This window comes from Pristiophorus japonicus, chromosome 24 (assembly GCF_044704955.1).
Source record: "Pristiophorus japonicus isolate sPriJap1 chromosome 24, sPriJap1.hap1, whole genome shotgun sequence".
Taxonomy (NCBI): domain Eukaryota; kingdom Metazoa; phylum Chordata; class Chondrichthyes; family Pristiophoridae; genus Pristiophorus; species Pristiophorus japonicus.
In genome coordinates this window covers 27,417,570-27,435,826 of record NC_092000.1, presented here as the reverse complement: position 1 = coordinate 27,435,826, position 18,257 = coordinate 27,417,570, and the positions used below count along the sequence as shown (strand labels likewise).

The following is an 18,257-nucleotide window of genomic DNA, read 5'->3' as shown; positions in this document are numbered from 1 at the left end:
CCACATCCACCGACACCCTGCTCGTTACATCCTCAAAGAACTCTAGCAAATTTGTCAAACATGATTTCCCTTTCATAAAACCATGTTGGTTGAATCATAATTTTCCAAATGTCTTGCTACTGCTTGCTTAATAATGGACTCCAGCATTTTCCCAATGACAGATGTTAGACTAACTTGTCTATAGTTTCCTGCTTTTGTCTGCCTCCTTTTTTAAATAGGGGCGTTACATTTGCGGTTTTCCAATCCGCTGGGACCACCCTAGAATCCAGGGAATTTTGGTAGATTACAACCAATGCATCCACTATCTCTGCTGCCACTTCTCTTAAGCCCCTAGGATGTAAGCCATCAGGTCCAGGGACTTGTCCGCCTTTAGTCCCATTATTTTACTGAGTACTACTTCTTTAGTGATAGTGATTGTATTAAGTTCCTCCCTCCCTATAGCCCCCTGATTATCCACTATTGGGATGTAAAGGTGGACAAGATATTTGCATTTATATAATGCGTTTCATGACCACAGGACGTCCCATAGTACTTCACAGCCAATGAAGTACTTTTGAAATGTAGTCATTGTTGTGATGTATGAAACGCAGCAACCAATTTGCACACCGCAAGATAACTGACCAATTAATCGTTTTTCAGTGATGTTGGTTGGGGGGTGAATATTGACCAGGACACCAGAGGGAGCTCCCCTGCTCTTCCTCGAACATTGCTCTCATGTATTCTACCTGGCTACTGTTGGTGCTATCTCAAGGTGTGCCACCAGAGGGCACAGCAGTGGGAGACTCATAGGTTACCTGTACAGGTGTGCCTGGCCTGGTATAAAAGGCAGGCCACCAGGTGTGATCCTCACTCTGGAGTTAACTAATAAAGGACTAAGGTCACTACAGTTCAGGTACAACATACTGCCTCATGGAGTCATTGTTAGAGTATCTAAGGACACAACAACTGATGACGAGATTACGAACTTTCTCGCGGAAGTGGCTACCCTTGGTACGTTGCAGCAGTTCGCCGATGGTGATGATTGGGACGCCTTTGTGGAGAGGCTAGAACACTTCTTCACAGCAAACCAGTGTGGCAGGAGATGACCCGGCCACACTGGCTGATAAGCGCCGCGCTATCCCGCTAACCAGTTGTGGGCCCAACGTCTATGGCCTCGTCAGGGACTTGCTGGCACCAGTGAAGACAACGACCAAGTCATACAAGGAGCTCGTAACCCTGATCCAGAGAAACCCAAGCCCAAGGAGAGCACCCTCACAGCCAGACACCAGTTCTATACCCACCACCGGCCCGAAGGCCAGGAAGTCGGGAAGTACATCGCAGACCTCAGGAGGCTGGCTGCACTGCGCGGGTTCAGCACCCACCTCAACGAAGCGCTGCGGGACATTTTTGTCATTGGAATTGGCCATGAGGGCTTTCTTCACAAGCTACTGTCGGCGGATACCACAGTCACACTGCAGAAGGCCATCTCTGTGAGCCAGGCATTCATGACCTCGACCTGTGGCTCTAGGTAGATGTCTCACCCTCAGGACTCAAACCCGGCAGGTACTGTGCACTGAGTGGCACCATTCAGGGGCTGGACTGTAGAGCGCGAACCCTCTCAGGGAAGGGAGAACAGGCCCCCCGAGCCCCTTAACTCAGAGTCCGCCGAGGGGCGCTAATCAGGTAGCACCATGCTGACGTCGTGGAGGGAATCACAGGGCTCACCAGTGCCATTTTAAAGACTATGTTTGCAAAGGCTGCAGCACAAAGGGCCACCTCCAGTGAATGTGTAAGAGAGATAGGACTCACTGTGTCGATGAGGAGTCCGCAAATGGCCAGAAATCCAGCGTGGATTATGAATTGTTAGACAGAGAGGCAGCCCAGTCCCACGGGGAGGTACACAGCATGTTTACCTGCACCACCGAGTGCTCCCCGCTGAAGATGGAAGTCGAGATAGAGGAAAGTCCAGTCTTCATGGAAGTGGACACAGGGGCGAGCCTTTGTCAGTGATGAATCAAGGAGCCTTTGAGAGGCTATGGGACAATCAAGCTGAACGACCCGAGTTGGCCCCGGTTCAGGCAAAGCTGCGCACCTACACCAATGAAATCATCCCAGTCATGAATGTAAAGGTACTCCATGATGGCGCGGTGCACAAGTTACCTCTGTAGATTGTTACAGGTGATGGACCAACGTTGCTCGGAAGCAGGTGGATGGAGAAGATCCATTGGAAGTGGGAAGACTTCACTCCTCCAGCAATCGACGTCCTCTGCGCTCAGAGACAAAGCAAGCCCTCACCTGAGGGTGTACCTGGCACTGGAGAGCAGACCAGCACGGCACCCGAGACACAGACCCCCCAGAACAACTGCGTGGAGATGATCCAGCTGAGACCACCCGAATGCACCTTCCAGGCTCCAGTGGCAGGACTCCAGAGGAAGAAAATCGGATCCAGAAGCGACTTCCCAACTGCGGAGGTAGAACCCGGGGAGAAGAGGATCACCGCAGGCGACATCGTGGACGAAGGAGAGATGGCGCCCGAACCACGAGGTGATTGCGCTGAAGACAAAGATGGCCACGGCTAGACCATGAGGTGCAGCGCTGATGGAGCGATACATGGCACCAAACGGAGAAGTGGATTGGGGTAAAGCAAGCAAGGCTCTCTTAAAGGAGGCCTGCAACCCACCACAATTAAAGGGTCAGTTCCACACATTTAAGCAATGTAACAGTAATTGTAAGTTAGAGACAAAAGGTGTAACAGATTATGTAAAATGTGTAACTGATAATCGGAATTGTATACATGCAACCAGCGAGGAGAAGTCGCTCGATTATGTACAATGTGTGATTGATGATCTGAACTGTGCAAACGCAACCAGCGATGAAAGTCGTGCGATCGTGATCGGACCCCTAGAGTGTCCATCATAAATAAGGAAAAGCTGTGCGATGCAGGATTCCCTCTGCACACAGCCAATGCAGCGGGCAGACACCCATCGGGTGCACACAGGTCCAGCAAGCTACCCAATGCTGTAGCCTGCGACCCGGGACCAGAGTCAGGCACCACGAAGTGTGGCCACAAGCAGCCAACACACACGAGCTGTGAAGCAAGCGACCTCAGCAGGTCAATGGCACTGGTAGTGATACCATGCCCTGGGTCGGCTCCATCTCTCAGGCAACCGATGGCACCAACTGCCACGAGCCTGAAGGAGCAGACTGCACCAAGGCCAAGACTGCCCCTAGATGTAGGGTCACCTGCCACTGTCCCCCCAGAGGAAACAGCCAGGATTCCAAACCAAGCGACGCTCAGGCCAGCGAGTCAGCGGTTCCCTGTGCACTGCTAGACGACAGCTCCTCAGGGAGCAGCTGGGACCCAGGGTGTAAAGAAAGGACGGGGTGGGGTCACAGACATCTGTGAACCTGCCCAACGCTAGGGACCATGGCAACAGCCCCGAGAGCAGGCTACTCGAGCCAACCGGGTTCCCACTGCCAGCACCGGGCACTGAGCCGCCACCAGACTGCAGGGACGCCACCCAGCAGCTCCGGAACTAGCTTGCCCTCACGCACCAGTCAACGCATCGACAAGGCATTTAACGTACTTGTCGCACCACGGAACCACAACAAAAAAAATGCAAAACCCACTTACCTGAACTTGAATGTAAATAAATGTCAGGAGCCCCAGTCACATCAATGTGGGTGGGGGGGGGGGGAAGGTGGGGAGAATGGAGTGCTCAGGAACACACACAAACAGCAACCACCAGCACGCTACTGCACCAACTACCCACCCAAGGTTGAGCCGGCCCACCAGAGGTCTATCAGACAAAACCCACATAGAGCTAAGCCCAGAGCACAGTCAATGCAGAGGTGATTTGCACTGAGGGTTCAGGCGGCAGTGATGTCATTTATTCTACATGGCTACTGTTGGTACTATCTCAAGGTGTGCCACCAGAGGACACAGCAGTGGGAGACTCGTAGGTTACCTGTACATGTGTGCCTGGCCTAGTATAAAAGGCAGGCCACCAGGTGTGATCCTCACTCTGGAGTTAACAAATAAAGGACTAAGGTTACTACAGTTCAAGTACAACACACTGCCTCGTGGAGTCATTGTTAGAGCATCTAAGGACACACCAATTTCCATGGGATCTTTTACATCCATCGAAACAGGTAGACGGGGCCTAGGTTTAATGTCTCATCTGAAAGTTAGCATCTCCGGCAATGCAGCTCAGTAGTGCACTGGAGTGATAGCTTATGTCCTGCAGTGCAGCTTCAATCCCCGACCTTCTGACTCGAGTGACACCATTGAGCCAAGGCCACAACTTCCCACGTGCATGTAACAAAGTCTTCATATATTTTTTTTAAATAAAAAAAGACTTGTATTTATATAGCGCCTTTCACGACCACGGCCGTCTCAAAAGCACTGTTGCAGCCAATTAAGTACTATTGGAGTGCAGTCACTGTTGTAATGTGGGAAACGCGGCAGCCAATTTGCGCACAGCAAGCTCCCACACGCAGCAAGGTGATAACGACCAGATAATCTGTTTTTGTTATGTTGATTGAGGGTTAAATATTGGCCTAGGACACCAGGAATAACTCCCCTGCTCTTCTTCGAAATAGTGCCATGGGATCTTTTAAATCCACTTGAGAGAGCAGGCGGGCCTCGGTTTAATGTCTCATCTGAAAGACAGCACCTCCGACAGTGCAGCGCTCCCTCAGCACTGCACTAGAGTGTCAAGCCTAGATTTATGTGCTCAAGTTCCTGGAGTGTGACTTGAACCCACAAACCTTCTGACTCAGAGGCGAGAGTGCTGCCCACTGAGCCACGGCTGATACTTTAAGTTTACACATTTTAGTGTACACTCACATAAATATTTCATGAGGTTCCTAGTACATTTTGATTGCTTGACATTTGACAGAAGAATGCAGCAACACATCCGGAATGCACGTATCGTTATATTACAATGGCTGTCTCATTAATGTTGAGTCAGAGGGTGAGTGATTGTAGTGCTGCATCCGTCTCACTAATTGGCTGCAAATTAGTTTCTTGGGGATTTACTTAAGACAAGTATTGCTGCACTTGGCAGAGACCAGCGACCAGGGCAATGACCGATGTCGGCAATCGAACCTGCCAGGAAAGTTGGGCACTGGGATCTTTGCAAAAGAGAAAACTTTGGGGTGACTAGGTTAATAAAGGCAGCAGATCAAGTTGGTTTGAACAGGTCGGTCAACTTTCACAATATTCGAATAACCGGTGACACAAGTTTTTTAAATTTTTTTTAAAAAAGAGCGCTTGGGGGCAAAAGTTTGCACGTGTTTGCCAGAGATTCTTTAGATGAGTATATTTGTTTATTTTAAACTTACTGAACTTTTCTGTTAAATTAACGGACAAGTGGATTTGTACGCTGGTATGGCAGTGTCGTTTCAAGGTGTAGTTACTGAAAGGCGAGCTTCCTTTTAACTCGAGGGCTAATAGAATCATGCAGGTGGTTGCCAGGGTGACACTCAATATAAATTAATTCAAAAGGCAACTGGAGAACGTGATAGGACAGAGAGGAAACAGTTTGGGGTGGGGGCCTGAGACCTGTCAGAATGGGACAGCTTGTTGGGCTTAATGGGCTTTTCCCTGTTGCCAAAATCCTTGTTCTTTTGAGATCAGAGCAAATGTAAGAAGTGTCAAAATACTGTTAAGAGGTGGAATGTAAAACAAAATAGTACCATGGCTCGGAGGTTCAGAGTTCACTGGAATAGAAACAGGGGAGCAGTGATTAATTCCAAGCTTTGCACCAACTGACTCGCTTAATAGGAACATAAGACAAATAAAAACCCAAGGTCCATCCTGGTAGTCGCACGATACAACGATAATGGAGTTGTTGACCAATCACAGCAATGAATTATGGGAACGACAGCATAGTGGTTATGTTACTGGACTGACGATCCAAAGACATGAGTTCAAATCCCATCGCGGCAGCTGGGGAATTTAAATTTGCTTAATTAAGTAAATCTGGAATAAAAAGCTAGTGTCAGTAATGGTGGCCGTGATTGTCATAAAAAACCCATCTGTCCTTTGGGGAAGGAAATCTGCCGTCCTTACCCGGTCTGGCCGATATGTGACTCCAGATCCACAGCAATGTGTTGACTCTCACCAGCCCTCTGAAATGGCCCAGCGAGACACTCAAGGGCAATTCGGGATGGGCAATAAATGTCGGCCTAGCCAGCGATACCCACATCCCGTGAATGAATTTAAAAAAAATCAATCTCTATCAATTAGTCTACAACAAACCCAGGCATGATGTGAAGTAAACTCTCATGATGGAGAGCTTTGGAAATCATAGGTCGAAGGTCACCTGTTCCTCCCAAGGATGCTACACTCATCGCAGGTCATGTCTCAATTGTACTGTGTCCCATAATGCAGTAGAAATACAATCACTGAGCCAAGTACCTCAACATAGAGGTTGATCGACTCCAGCCTGAGAGTCATCAGAATCTAACACACAAAGTCATTCGTATATCATAGAAATATAGAAAATAGGAGCAGTAGTAGGCCATTCTGCCCCTCGAGTCTGCACTGCCATTCAATATGATCATGGCTGATCCTCTATCTCAACACCATATTTCCCATACCCCTTGATGCCTTTTGTGTCGAGAAATCTATCTATCTCCTTCTTAAATATATTCAGTGACTTGGCCTCCACAGCCTTCTGTGGTAGAGAATTCCACAGGTTCACCACCCTCTGAGTGAAAACATTTCTCTTCATCTCAGTCCTAAATTTCCTACCCTGTATCCTGAGACTGTGACCCCTTGTTCTAGACTTCTCAGCCAGGGGAAACATCCTCCCTGATACGTCCTTACTATACAGTATAAATGCACACGAGGCCCATGCTTAAGAGAAGGTCAGTCTGTGACCTGTTCTTTATTCCTTAGCACTCAAGTGATGATGGTGGGTGGAGCTTCCCCTTTTGTACCTGAAGGTCCAGGTTAGGAGTGTCTCCCACCTAGTGGTCATTGTTCTCACAGTGTACAACTTAGGTCAGATTATACATGGGTTACAATGCTGGTTGAATACATGACATCACCTCCCCCCCAAAATTCTTATTGGGATCACAGGTTGAGTCTCTCTGGTGGTTTACGCTCCCTTGTAGAGCGCCTGAGTTGGGGCTCCGGTTGTTGGGCGCTGGCCTGAGTGTCTGCTGTTTGCGGTGCCTCAGGTCTATCCAGACTGCCCACAGTGACTGGGCTCTCCTCCCTTTGGTTCCGGTGTTCGGTCACCTGTGGTGGAGTGAACTCTACATCGTGTTCTTCCTCTGCTTCTTCTATGGGGTTGCTGAACCTCCTTTTTGTTTAATCCACGTGTTTGCGGCAGATTTGTCCATTGGAAAGTTTAACTACCAGAATCCTATTTCCCTCTTTGGCAAACTACAGTGCCTGCGAGCCATTTGGGCCCTGCAGCGTAGTTGAGAACAAAAACAGGATCATTGACATCAATACATCGCGCCCTCGCATTCCTGTCATTGTAGTCATATTGTGGCTGGCGCCTGCTCTCGACAATTTCTTTCATGGTGGGGTGTATAAGGGATAGCCGGGTTTTGAGCGTCCTTTTCATGAGCAGCTCTGCGGGTGGAACCCCTGTGAGCGAGTGTGGTCGGGATCTATAGGCCAACATTAGGCGTGATAAGCGTCTTTGTAGGGAACCCCCTTGGATTCTGAGCATCCCCTGTTTGATTATCTGCACTGCTCGTTCTGCCTGGCCGTTTGAGGCCGACTTGAACGGTGCCGTTCTGACATGGTTAATTCCATTGCCTGCCATGAAGTCCTGGAATTCAGTGCTTGTGAAGCACGGGCCATTGTCACTGACCAAGACGTCCGGTAGACCGTGGGCGGCGAACGTTGCCCGTAGACTTTCTACCGCGGCAGAGGATGTGCTTGAATTTAAAATGTCACACTCGATTCATTTGGAGTAGGCGTCTACTACAACCAAAAACATTTTTCCCATGAAAGGACCTGCGTAGTCCACATGGATGCGTGACCAAGGCTTGGCGGGCCAGGGGCTAAGGGGGGCTTCCCTGGGCGCATTGCCCAGCTGGGCACACGTGTTGCACCTGTGAACACAAAGTTCCAGATCTGCGTCTATCCCTGGCCACCAAACGTGTGACCTGGCAATTGCCTTCATCATGACAATGCCCAGGTGCTCATTGTGGAGTTCTCTGATGAACACCTCTCTGTCCATCTGGGGCATGACTACGCGGTTTCCCCACAGTAGGCAATCGGCCTGAATCGAGAGTTCATCCCTGTGCCTGTGAAATGGTTTAAATTCCTCAGGGCATGCCCTGTACGTGGCTGCCCAGTCCCCATTCAGGACACATTTCTTGACTAGAGACAATAGTGGGTCTCTATTTGTCCAGACTTTAATCTGACGGGCTGTCATGGGTGAGCCTTCGCTTCCGAAAACTTCAACAGCCATGACCATCTCAGCAGCATGCTGGGTAGCCCCCTCAGTGGTGGCTAGTGGGAGTCTACTGAGTGCATCGGCGCAGTTTTCAGTGCCCGGTCTGTGACGAATTGTATAGTCATAGGCGGCTAACGTGAGTGCCCACCTCTGTATGCGGGCCGATGCGTTTGCATTTATGGCCTTGTTGTCGGCCAAAAGGGACGTTAGGGGTTTGTGATCTGTCTCCAGCTCAAATTCCCTGCCAAACAGGTACTGGTGCATTTTCTTTACCGCATATACACATGCGAGCGCCACCTTTTCTACCATCCCGCAACCCCTTTCTGCCTGGGACAGACTCCTGGAGGCATAAACTACCGGCTGTAACTGACCCTTGATATTGACATGCTGCAACACACACCCGACACCATAGGATGACGCATCGCACGTTAACACAAGTTTCTTACATGGGTCGTATAGTGTTAACAGAGTGTTGGAACATAACAAATTGCGTGCTCTATTAAAAGCCCTTTCCTGGCTGTCCCCCCAGACCCATTCGTGACCTTTGCATAGGAGCACGTGTAGCGGCTCTAGCAGCGTGCTCAATTTGGGAAGAAAGTTACCAAAATAGTTCAGGAGCCCCAGGAACGAACGCAGCTCCGTCGTGTTACGAGGTCTGGGTGCTCTCTGGATCACTTCCGTCTTGGACACAGTCGGGCTGATCCCATCTGCTGCTACCCTCATCCCCAGGAATTCTACTTCTGGAGCTAGGAATACGCACTTCGCCTTTTTCAGTCGCAGCCCTACCCGGTCCTGTCTGCGTAGCACCTCCTCCAGGTTGTGGAGGTGTTCTTCAATATCGTAACCCATAATGAGGATGTCGTCCTGAAAAACCACCGTCCCTGGAATCGACTTGAGGAGGCTTTCCATATTTCGCTGAAAGATCACGGCGGCCGAACAAATCCCGAACGGACATCTATTATACTCAAACAACCCCTTGTGTGTCGTGATGGTGGTCAGCTTCTTCGACTCACTCGCCAGCTCCTGGGTCATGTAAGCTGAGGTCAGGTCCAATTTTGAAAAAAGTTTGCCACCGGATAGCGTCGCAAAGCGGTCCTCTGCTCTCGGTAGTGGGTACTGGTCTTGGAGTGACACCCGATTGATGGTGGCCTTGTAATCACCACATATCCTGACCGACCCATCCACCTTGAGCACCGGCACAATCGGGCTCGCCCAGTCACTGAATTCGACTGGCGAGATGATGCCTTCCCTCAGCAGGTGGTCCAATTCGCCTTCTGTCTTTTCCCGCATCACATAAGGCACCGCTCTGGCCTTGTGGTGTACTGGCCTGGCGTCCGGGTTTATGTGAATCACTACCTTGGCCCCCATGAAAGTGCCGATGCCGGGTTGAAATAATGAGTCAAATTTGTCCAGGATCTGTGAGCATGATACTCGCTCCACAGAGGAAATTGCATTGACATCACCCCATTTCCAATTCATGACAGCAAGCCAACTCCTCCCCAGTAGTGCGGGACCGTCCCCCGGGACAATCCAGAGTGGCAACCTGTTCTCCGAATCTTTGTGGGTCACGACTACCGTGGCGCTGCCTAGCACCAGAATGATCTGCTTTGTGTAAGTCCGTAGCTGTGCGTCAATCAGCGATAATTTTGGCATTTTGGCCTCCTGGCCTTGGACGCTCACACTGTTTGATACCCATCAGGGACTGGCTGGCCCCAGTATCTAGCTCCATTGATACTGGGATGCCATTGAGGAGCACTTTCATCATTATCGGTGGTGTCCTGGTGTATGAACTGTATACGTGCTCCACATGAACTCGCTGAACTTCAGCTTCCAGCGATTTCCCCCAGCGTTCATTTCTGCAATTTCTGCAGGTATTTTGCTCATCTCTGCAAACTCCGGCTGAGTGTGTGCCTCCACGCCTCCAACATGAGCTGCTGTTGGAAACAAAAGATCCCTTGCCAGTCGATTGTCCCTGACTGCCCCTGTGACTGTCCTTGAGTGCACCATTAACAGGTGTTGATGGCCCCATTACTGGCCGCATTGTCCCTTGCAATGGTGTGAATCGCCGTTCAGCTTGCCATTGTCTCTGTCGAACTCCCCCTCTGGGTTCGACTACATGTTGGGGCATGCCCGACTGCCCTTGTCTGCCTGGAGAACTGTGTGCTGCTTTAACAATGTTGAATCTCCGTCCCAACCATTCCTTAACACAGTACCTCTCGTCTGTTCTGATAGTGGCCATGCTCGCGTGGTTTAAATCCCAGTTTCTCGTCGCCATTAATACGTCCTTACTATACAGTATAAATGCACACGAGGCCCATGCTTGAGAGAAGGTCAGTCTATGACCTGTCCTTTATTCCTTAGCACTCAAGTGATGAAGGTGGGTGGAGCTTCCCCTTTTATACCTGAAGGTCCAGGTTAGGAGTGTCTCCCACCTAGTGGTCAGTATTCTCACAGTGTACAGCTTAGGTCAGTTTATACATGGGTTACAATGCTGGTTGAATACATGACACTCCCCACATCCATTCTATCCAACCCAGTCAGAATTTTATAATTTCAATGAGATCCCCTTTCATTCTACTAAACTCTAGTGAATACAGGCCTAGTCGACTCAATCTCTCCTCATACGACATTCCTGCTATCCCAGGAATCAGTCTGGTGAACCTTCGCTGCACTCCCTCTATGGCAAGTATATCCTTTTTTTAGGTCAGGAGACCAAAACTGCACACAATACTCCAGGTGCAGTCTCACCAAGGCCCTGTATAACTGTAATAAGACATCCTTGCTCCTGTACTCAAATCCTCTTGCAATGAAGGCCAACAAACCATTTGCCTTCCTAACTGCTTGCTGCACCTGCATGTTTGCTTTCACTGACTGGTGTACAAGGGCACCCAGGTCCCTCTGTACATCGACACTTCCCAAGCCATCACCATTTAAATAATACTTTGTCCTTATGTTTTTCCTACCAAAGTGGATAACTTCACATTTATCCATGTTATACTGCATCTGTCATGTGTTTGCCCACTCACTCAACTTATTTAAATCACCTTCCATAGAACAGTGGGGGGGGGGGGGGGCAGTAATCTCACCCGCCTGTCACAATATATCCCTTGAAAATATAAACGCTTGAGCAGGATTGTGTTTGCAAATCTCCAAAAACTTTGCTAAAGACCTAGTCCCCATAAAAAAGTACTTGTATTTATATAGCACCTTTCACATCCTCTGGACACCCCATGACCCTTTGCAGACAATGGATTACTTTGATGTGTAGTCCATGTTGTTTTGTAGACGTTATATGACAGCCAAATTTTGCACAGCAAGGCCCGTCAAACAGCAAATGTAATGAATGACCAGTTAATCTATTTTTAGTGATATTGGGTGAGTGATAAAGATTGGCCAGGATGCAGAAACTCTCTGCTCTTCTTCGAATAATGCCATCTGCCTGACAGGGCAGGGCAGACGGGGCCTTGGTTTAACGTCTCATCTGAATGCTGGCACGCCCGACAGTGATGCACTGGGTTGTGGGGTGAGGCTTGAACTCAAACCTTCTGTCTCCGAGGCGAAAGTGCCATCAACCAACACGGAATAGAGGGAGGGAGACGTGGGTTGGACAGGCCAAAGGGGTCACCAGGGTGCAATGTGGGCCTCCTGACAACACAGCCTCTGCCCAATACAGTCAGGCTGACTGAGAACAAATTGGCTGGGCCGAGCGGGGAGGGGGGTCTCTGAGGTGTCTCCGAAAGGGCCACCGATTCTCAGTGTCACAATTTTTTGAAAGTTTGTTCTGGGGATGTGGACGATGTTGGAAAAGTTATATTTGTTGCTCATCCCTGGTTGCCCCGAGAAGGCATTCTAACCAATGGCTTTTACAACTGAGTGGCTTGCTACAGGGAGGGCATTGTGGGATAGAACTTGCTCTCCGCTAGAAACGGGACACACCTCCCATTTATGAAGTGTTCAGGGGCCCATCCGGCGAAATTCAGCTCCTCGAAGCGGAAGTGGATCATCGCGGGGGCGGAAGTGGGAGCGGAGTGAGTGGCCGTCACTAGCGGGGCGCAAGTGGGGGCGGGGACCTCAGCTGATGACGTCACCGTGCCGGCGCATCACGTCACTAACCTTCAGTTAAAGGGGAGGGTTGCTGCGAGCTCTGCAGACACTTCAGTGGCAAACACTGGGCCACCAGGGAGGGCACCCAAGAGTGGGTGCGTGTCAGGCTGCCTGTTGGCGGCCCGGCTGAACCCCGGGGGCGGCGGGGGGGGGGGAACCTGGCAGTCGGTTGGCAACGAAAAATAACATGGCGGCCACAGCAGTGCGCCCTCCCCTTTAAGGGTGTGGGGCAATTTTGCGAGGGGGGGGTCTCCGCTCGGCGGTAAGGGGTCGGCGCATGCACGCCGCAACGGGAAAATGTGCGGAGCAGTCCGGGTCACTCCGCTCCTGAGGGAGGGCAATTTCTAAAATGGCGGCCCCTCCGCGGAGAGTCGCCGATCAATCCGCGGCCCACCATGGCCGCCGCTTTCTGCCGGTCAGAGGCATTATCGAACGGGGTAATTTCGGCCCGCGACGTGTGAGGAACCGGACATGTAGAGGCCAGGCCAGGTACGGCTGACCGGTTCCATTCTCTGTCAGACATTGGAGAAGCGGTCGGGTTTTTACAATAACCAAGCAGCGTTCATTGATACTGACAAACGACCAGATTTACTGAATCCAACTCGCCACGGCAGGATTTGAATGCACAATCAGTGGGCTGCCAATCCAGTACCATAATACTGCCCCCCCCCGAGTCGTGTTATCATATATCGAGCATGAACACAGATATCTCGCACTGATCCGTTTTCCATCGCCTCTGGAGCCTGCTGGGTCTGGCGGCAGCGGAGTAGGAATACAGTTAGTGTCGCCGGGGACAAATGAGGGCAAGGGGACGCGGAGAGAGGAGGGAGATCAAATCTACAACCCTCCACACCCACCCCCCCCCCACCCCCATTTAACAAACTCCATTCTCTACACAGGTCTAAGTGCTCAAGGTGAAGGCAATGAAAAACCACGACGTTACAGTGAAATATTCCAGGGGCTGGACGCACTCGAAATTTCCTTTGGAAACTCGTGAGTAGCAGCCTGTCACATCTCACCGTTCAACGGTTGTTTCCCAGTTTTCTCTGCTGCTTTCTGGCTGGGGAGTCTCGAACCAGGGGTCACAGTCTCAGAATAAGGGGTCGGCCATTTAGGACTGAGATGAGGAGAAATTTCTTCACTCAGAGGGTGGTCAATCTTTGGACTTCTCTACCCGAGGACTGGGGAGGCTCAGTCTTTGAGTATATTCAAGACCAGAGATGGATATATTTTTGGATATTAAGGGAATCAAGGGATATGGGATATGGGGATAGTGCAGGAAAGTGGAGTTGAGGTCGAAGATCAGCCATGATCTCATTGAATGGCGGAGCAGGCTCAAGGGGCCGAATGGCCTGCTCCTAATTCTTCTGTTCCCCTGGATTTTAGCTCCAGAAGGCCATTTGAGCCTGGAATGGGAGATGATCTGATGTTCCTGATGACCCAATCCTCTTCTGACCCTCTGATAGTTTGCCGGCACTTTCCGAGTGCAGGTCACGGGGCAGGAGCCCTGTTGCCACGGCGACACTGATGCTAGGTGTCGCTCCCTTTACTGAAACCAGCTAACGCATCGCGGACCAGTGATCTTACCACGCCGGTCTGTTTTGCCCACCTCCATTTTGCAAACACCGCCGATCCGGGGTGCCCCCGATATCTGATGGTCCAAACCCTGCATGCTGTGGGCAAATCCCGCCATTGAACTAAACGGGGCACCCGGTAACTGTACCACACAAATGGAGGCTTCTTTTCACAAACGTGTTTTGTTATTGGCCCCTTTTCTTTGGGGGGGGGGTGAGATTGTATGTGGGCGGGGGGGGGAGGTGTATGTGTGGGGGGGTGTGTTTGGGCTGTGTGTGTGGAGGGGTGTGTGTGGGTGTGTGTGGGTTGGGGGGAGTGGGTATGGGTGTGTGTGGGTTGGGGAGGGTGGGTGTGAGGGGGGAGGGGTCCCGGAGGGGAGGGGAAAGTGGTCCCAGTTTCACCACAAGCTGCTGTCCACCCCCTTTGTCCTGAAGTACAGAGGGATGACACCGACTCCCTTTGGATTTTGCCGTCCTTCCTTGCTGCGTGCTAACTTTCTGTACAGGGTCACCTAAAGCTCTCTGAACACCAGCATTAATCTCTCTCTCTCTCTCTCTCTTACAGCACAGTTGACCTATTCATGACAGAAACAGATGACAGCTTCATTTCTCCCGACCCGTCTCCAGAGGAAGAGATTTTGGTGAGTCCCAAGTGTTTCGTTCGTGGTCACCATTGACAAGGCGATCGGGAGGGGATGAGACGGTGGGCGGGGTGGGGGGGATTCCTGCCCTGTGCCCAGGGTCAGATTTCTGGATGTGGGAGGTGGGCAGTCTGCCTGGATGCCGCCTTTCAAAGATGCAATAATATGCAATATTGAACGCTGGTTGAGCCCATGAGATTAACAGTTGGGCCTGGGGTTGTAGGATTGAGTTCAACTGTGCAATAGTTGGGACCATGGGGTGACCGATGATGTCCCCATTGGGGGGAGGGGCTGCAAGTCATAATTTATTCTAGTATCAGACGGGAAACTTTAAAAATTAAAAAGTGGAGCTTGTGCTCAGGATGACACCGAGACACACAGATCAGGAAAGTCCCGTGTTTAGTGTCCAGTACGGTGCTACAATTGGTCTTGTTGGGGAGAGGCAGGCAGACAGGTATTAAAAATACGCTTGCCTCGAGGGATGGAATACAAGGGGGTGGCAGTTATGCTCCAGTTGTATAAAGCTCTGGTCAGACCCACTCCGGAGTAACTCCATTCATTTCTGGGCTCCCCGTACCTCAGGGAGGATATATCAGCGAGGAGCGCAGTGCGGATTCACCAGAATGTTATCCGGTGTTTAAAGGGTTAAATTATGAGGATAGGTTGCATAGACTTGGCTTGTATAGAAGATTAAGAAGCGATCTAATTGAGGCATCGAAAATGTTTGAAAAGATTTGATCGGGTAGAGAGAAACTACTTGCTCTGATGCGGGAATCCAGAACAAGGGGGCGTAACCTTAAAATCAGAGCCAGGCCATTCAGGGATGATGTCAGCATTTCCACAAAGGGTAGTGGGAATCTGGAACTCCCTCCCCCCCCCCCCAAAAAAAAACACATGCTAGGTCAAATGAAAATTAAAAAGTTGAGATTGAAGGATTTTTATTGGGTAAGGGTATTGAGGGTTAGGAACCAAGGTACAGACTTGGGCCTGAGATACAGATCAGCCACAATCTAATTGATTGGCGGAACAGGCGTGAGGGGCTGAATGGCCTCCTCTTGTTTCTGTGAGCTGGGAAATCAGCCTTGGGATCCCAGTACTAATGACCATCCTCCTGGGAAAATGTGTGTGGATGGTGGGTGAGGACAGGGCCGGAGACCTGCTGTTATGCCCCCCCCCCCCACCCCCACGGTGTCGACACGTCGGTCTGCACTTGCTTTTGACGAATAGCCAGTTGAGTAATGACAGGTTGTGGGGGGCGGAGAGAGGGCAAATGCCGGCAGTAAGGCAGCCTTGGGCAGCGAGAGCAGACGTTCAGGGGGTAAGTGACAGATTAGAGAGTATTCCATTCAGTATCCCACAGAGAGCCAAAGGGTTAACTGACCCCGCCCCCCAATCGTGATCCCAGCATGTCCCTTACAGTAAGCGACCTCTTTAAGGGGCGTCTTGGCCCTTCCAGCCATCCCTTGCTCTGAATCTTCTGCGGAACGCTGTCAACATTGGTTGCTCCCCCCACCCCCCACCCCCAAGGCCCTGCATCGAGAGCAGGGGTCGCTCCAATCTTTCGAAGCCGGTGAACATAAGAAATAGGAGCAGGAGTAGGCCATTCGGCCTCTCGAGCCTGCTCCGCCATTCAATAAGCTCATGGCCGATCTTCTACCTCAACTCCACTTGCCTGCACTGTCCCCATATCCCTTGATTCCCTTAATATCTAAATGGATTCCCTTAATGGCGCACACAACTGTGACGAGCTATATTCCACCCACTCTGTGGGACTCCAGACATCCTGTGTTTGTGTGCCGATCCTTCCCTCCCTCACCTCCCCATCCGCTTTCTATTCCCCCTTCACATCCCCCCACCCCCTACACCCCCCCCTTGGTCCAGTCCAAAGCAGCTGACTCTTGCTGGGTTACAGCTCCTTGGGACCAATAACCCTCACCCCAGTTTTGGTGTCTGTCACGTGTGTTAAACTTGGCTATTCCACTCTGGGAGGCATCATGGTTAGCACTTTGTTCCCCCCCTGCTGCCTAGTTCGAGGGTACCACCACCTCACTCTCCACAACCACTGCTGTGGCTGAGAAACACGGACTTATGAGCTCAGACCAGGGACCGAACCCATGACCTTGAACCCCACGTGGCTCAGTGTCACTGGACCGAGATGTTGCGTGATCTCGAGAGCAAAGTTTCAGTCAGCGACTCACGTTCCCTGTTTTTTCCGACAGGTGAATGAAGATTTCTTCTCAGAATGTCCCGATCACGGGATCGAGGAGCGGGATGATTTTCAAGTTTCCGGTACAGAACCTGACGGCTCATTCCCAGCAATGCTGGGTCGGGAGGTGGGACCGGAGGGCAGTGCGAGATCGGGAGGAGGGCGGTGTCAGGGGGCTGGGACGGGAGACGGTGCGGGGTCGGGGGATGGGACGGGAGGCGGGTCGGGGGATGGGACGGGAGGCGGGTCGGGGGATGGGACGGGAGGCGGGTCGGGGGATGGGACGGGAGACGGTGCGGGGTCGGGGGATGGGACGGGAGGCGGTGCGGGGTCGGGGGATGGGACGGGAGGCGGTGCGGGGTCGGGGGATGGGACGGGAGGCGGTGCGGGGTCGGGGGATGGGACGGGAGGCGATGCGGGGTCGGGGGATGGGACGGGAGACGGTGCGGGGTCGGGGGATGGGACGGGAGGCGGTGCGGGGTCGGGGGATGGGACGGGAGGCGGGTCGGGGGATGGGACGGGAGGCGGTGCGGGGGATGGGACGGGAGGCGGTGCGGGGTCGGGGGATGGGACGGGAGACGGTGCGGGGTCGGGGGATGGGACGGGAGACGGTGCGGGGTCGGGGGATGGGACGGGAGGCGGTGCGGGGTCGGGGGATGGGACGGGAGGCGGTGCGGGGTTGGGGGATGGGACGGGAGGCGGGTCGGGGGATGGGACGGGAGGCGGTGCGGGGTCGGGGGATGGGACGGGAGGCGGGTCGGGGGATGGGACGGGAGGCGGTGCGGGGTCGGGGGATGGGACGGGAGGCGGTGCGGGGTCGGGGGATGGGACGGGAGGCGGGTCGGGGGATGGGACGGGAGGCGGTGCGGGGTCGGGGGATGGGACGGGAGACGGTGCGGGGTCGGGGGATGGGACGGGAGACGGTGCGGGGTCGGGGGATGGGACGGGAGGCGGTGCGGGGTCGGGGGATGGGACGGGAGGCGGGTCGGGGGATGGGACGGGAGGCGGTGCGGGGTCGGGGGATGGGACGGGAGGCGGTGCGGGGTCGGGGGATGGGACGGGAGGCGGTGCGGGGTCGGGGGATGGGACGGGAGGCGGTGCGGTGCGGGGGATGGGACGGGAGGCGGTGCGGGGTCGGGGGATGGGACGGGAGACGGTGCGGGGTCGGGGGATGGGACGGGAGGCGGGTCGGGGGATGGGACGGGAGGCGGTGCGGGGTCGGGGGATGGGACGGGAGGCGGTGCGGGGTCGGGGGATGGGACGGGAGGCGGTGTGGGGTCGGGGGATGGGACGGGAGGCGATGCGGGGTCGGGGGATGGGACGG

General features: G+C 52.6%; 1 protein-coding gene across 3 annotated transcripts in view; it reads left to right on the top strand.

Moving 5' to 3' along the window:
* gmip (GEM interacting protein) overlaps positions 1-18,257 on the top strand; it is a 152,983-nt gene that overhangs the window by 61,919 nt on the left and 72,807 nt on the right. For all 3 annotated transcript variants that reach the window (XM_070867365.1, XM_070867364.1, XM_070867366.1), the window contains 3 exons: positions 13,412-13,505; positions 14,652-14,727; positions 16,947-17,016. In XM_070867365.1, coding sequence (XP_070723466.1) covers positions 13,412-13,505; positions 14,652-14,727; positions 16,947-17,016 — 240 coding nt within the window. The remainder of the gene's footprint in view (positions 1-13,411; positions 13,506-14,651; positions 14,728-16,946; positions 17,017-18,257) is intronic.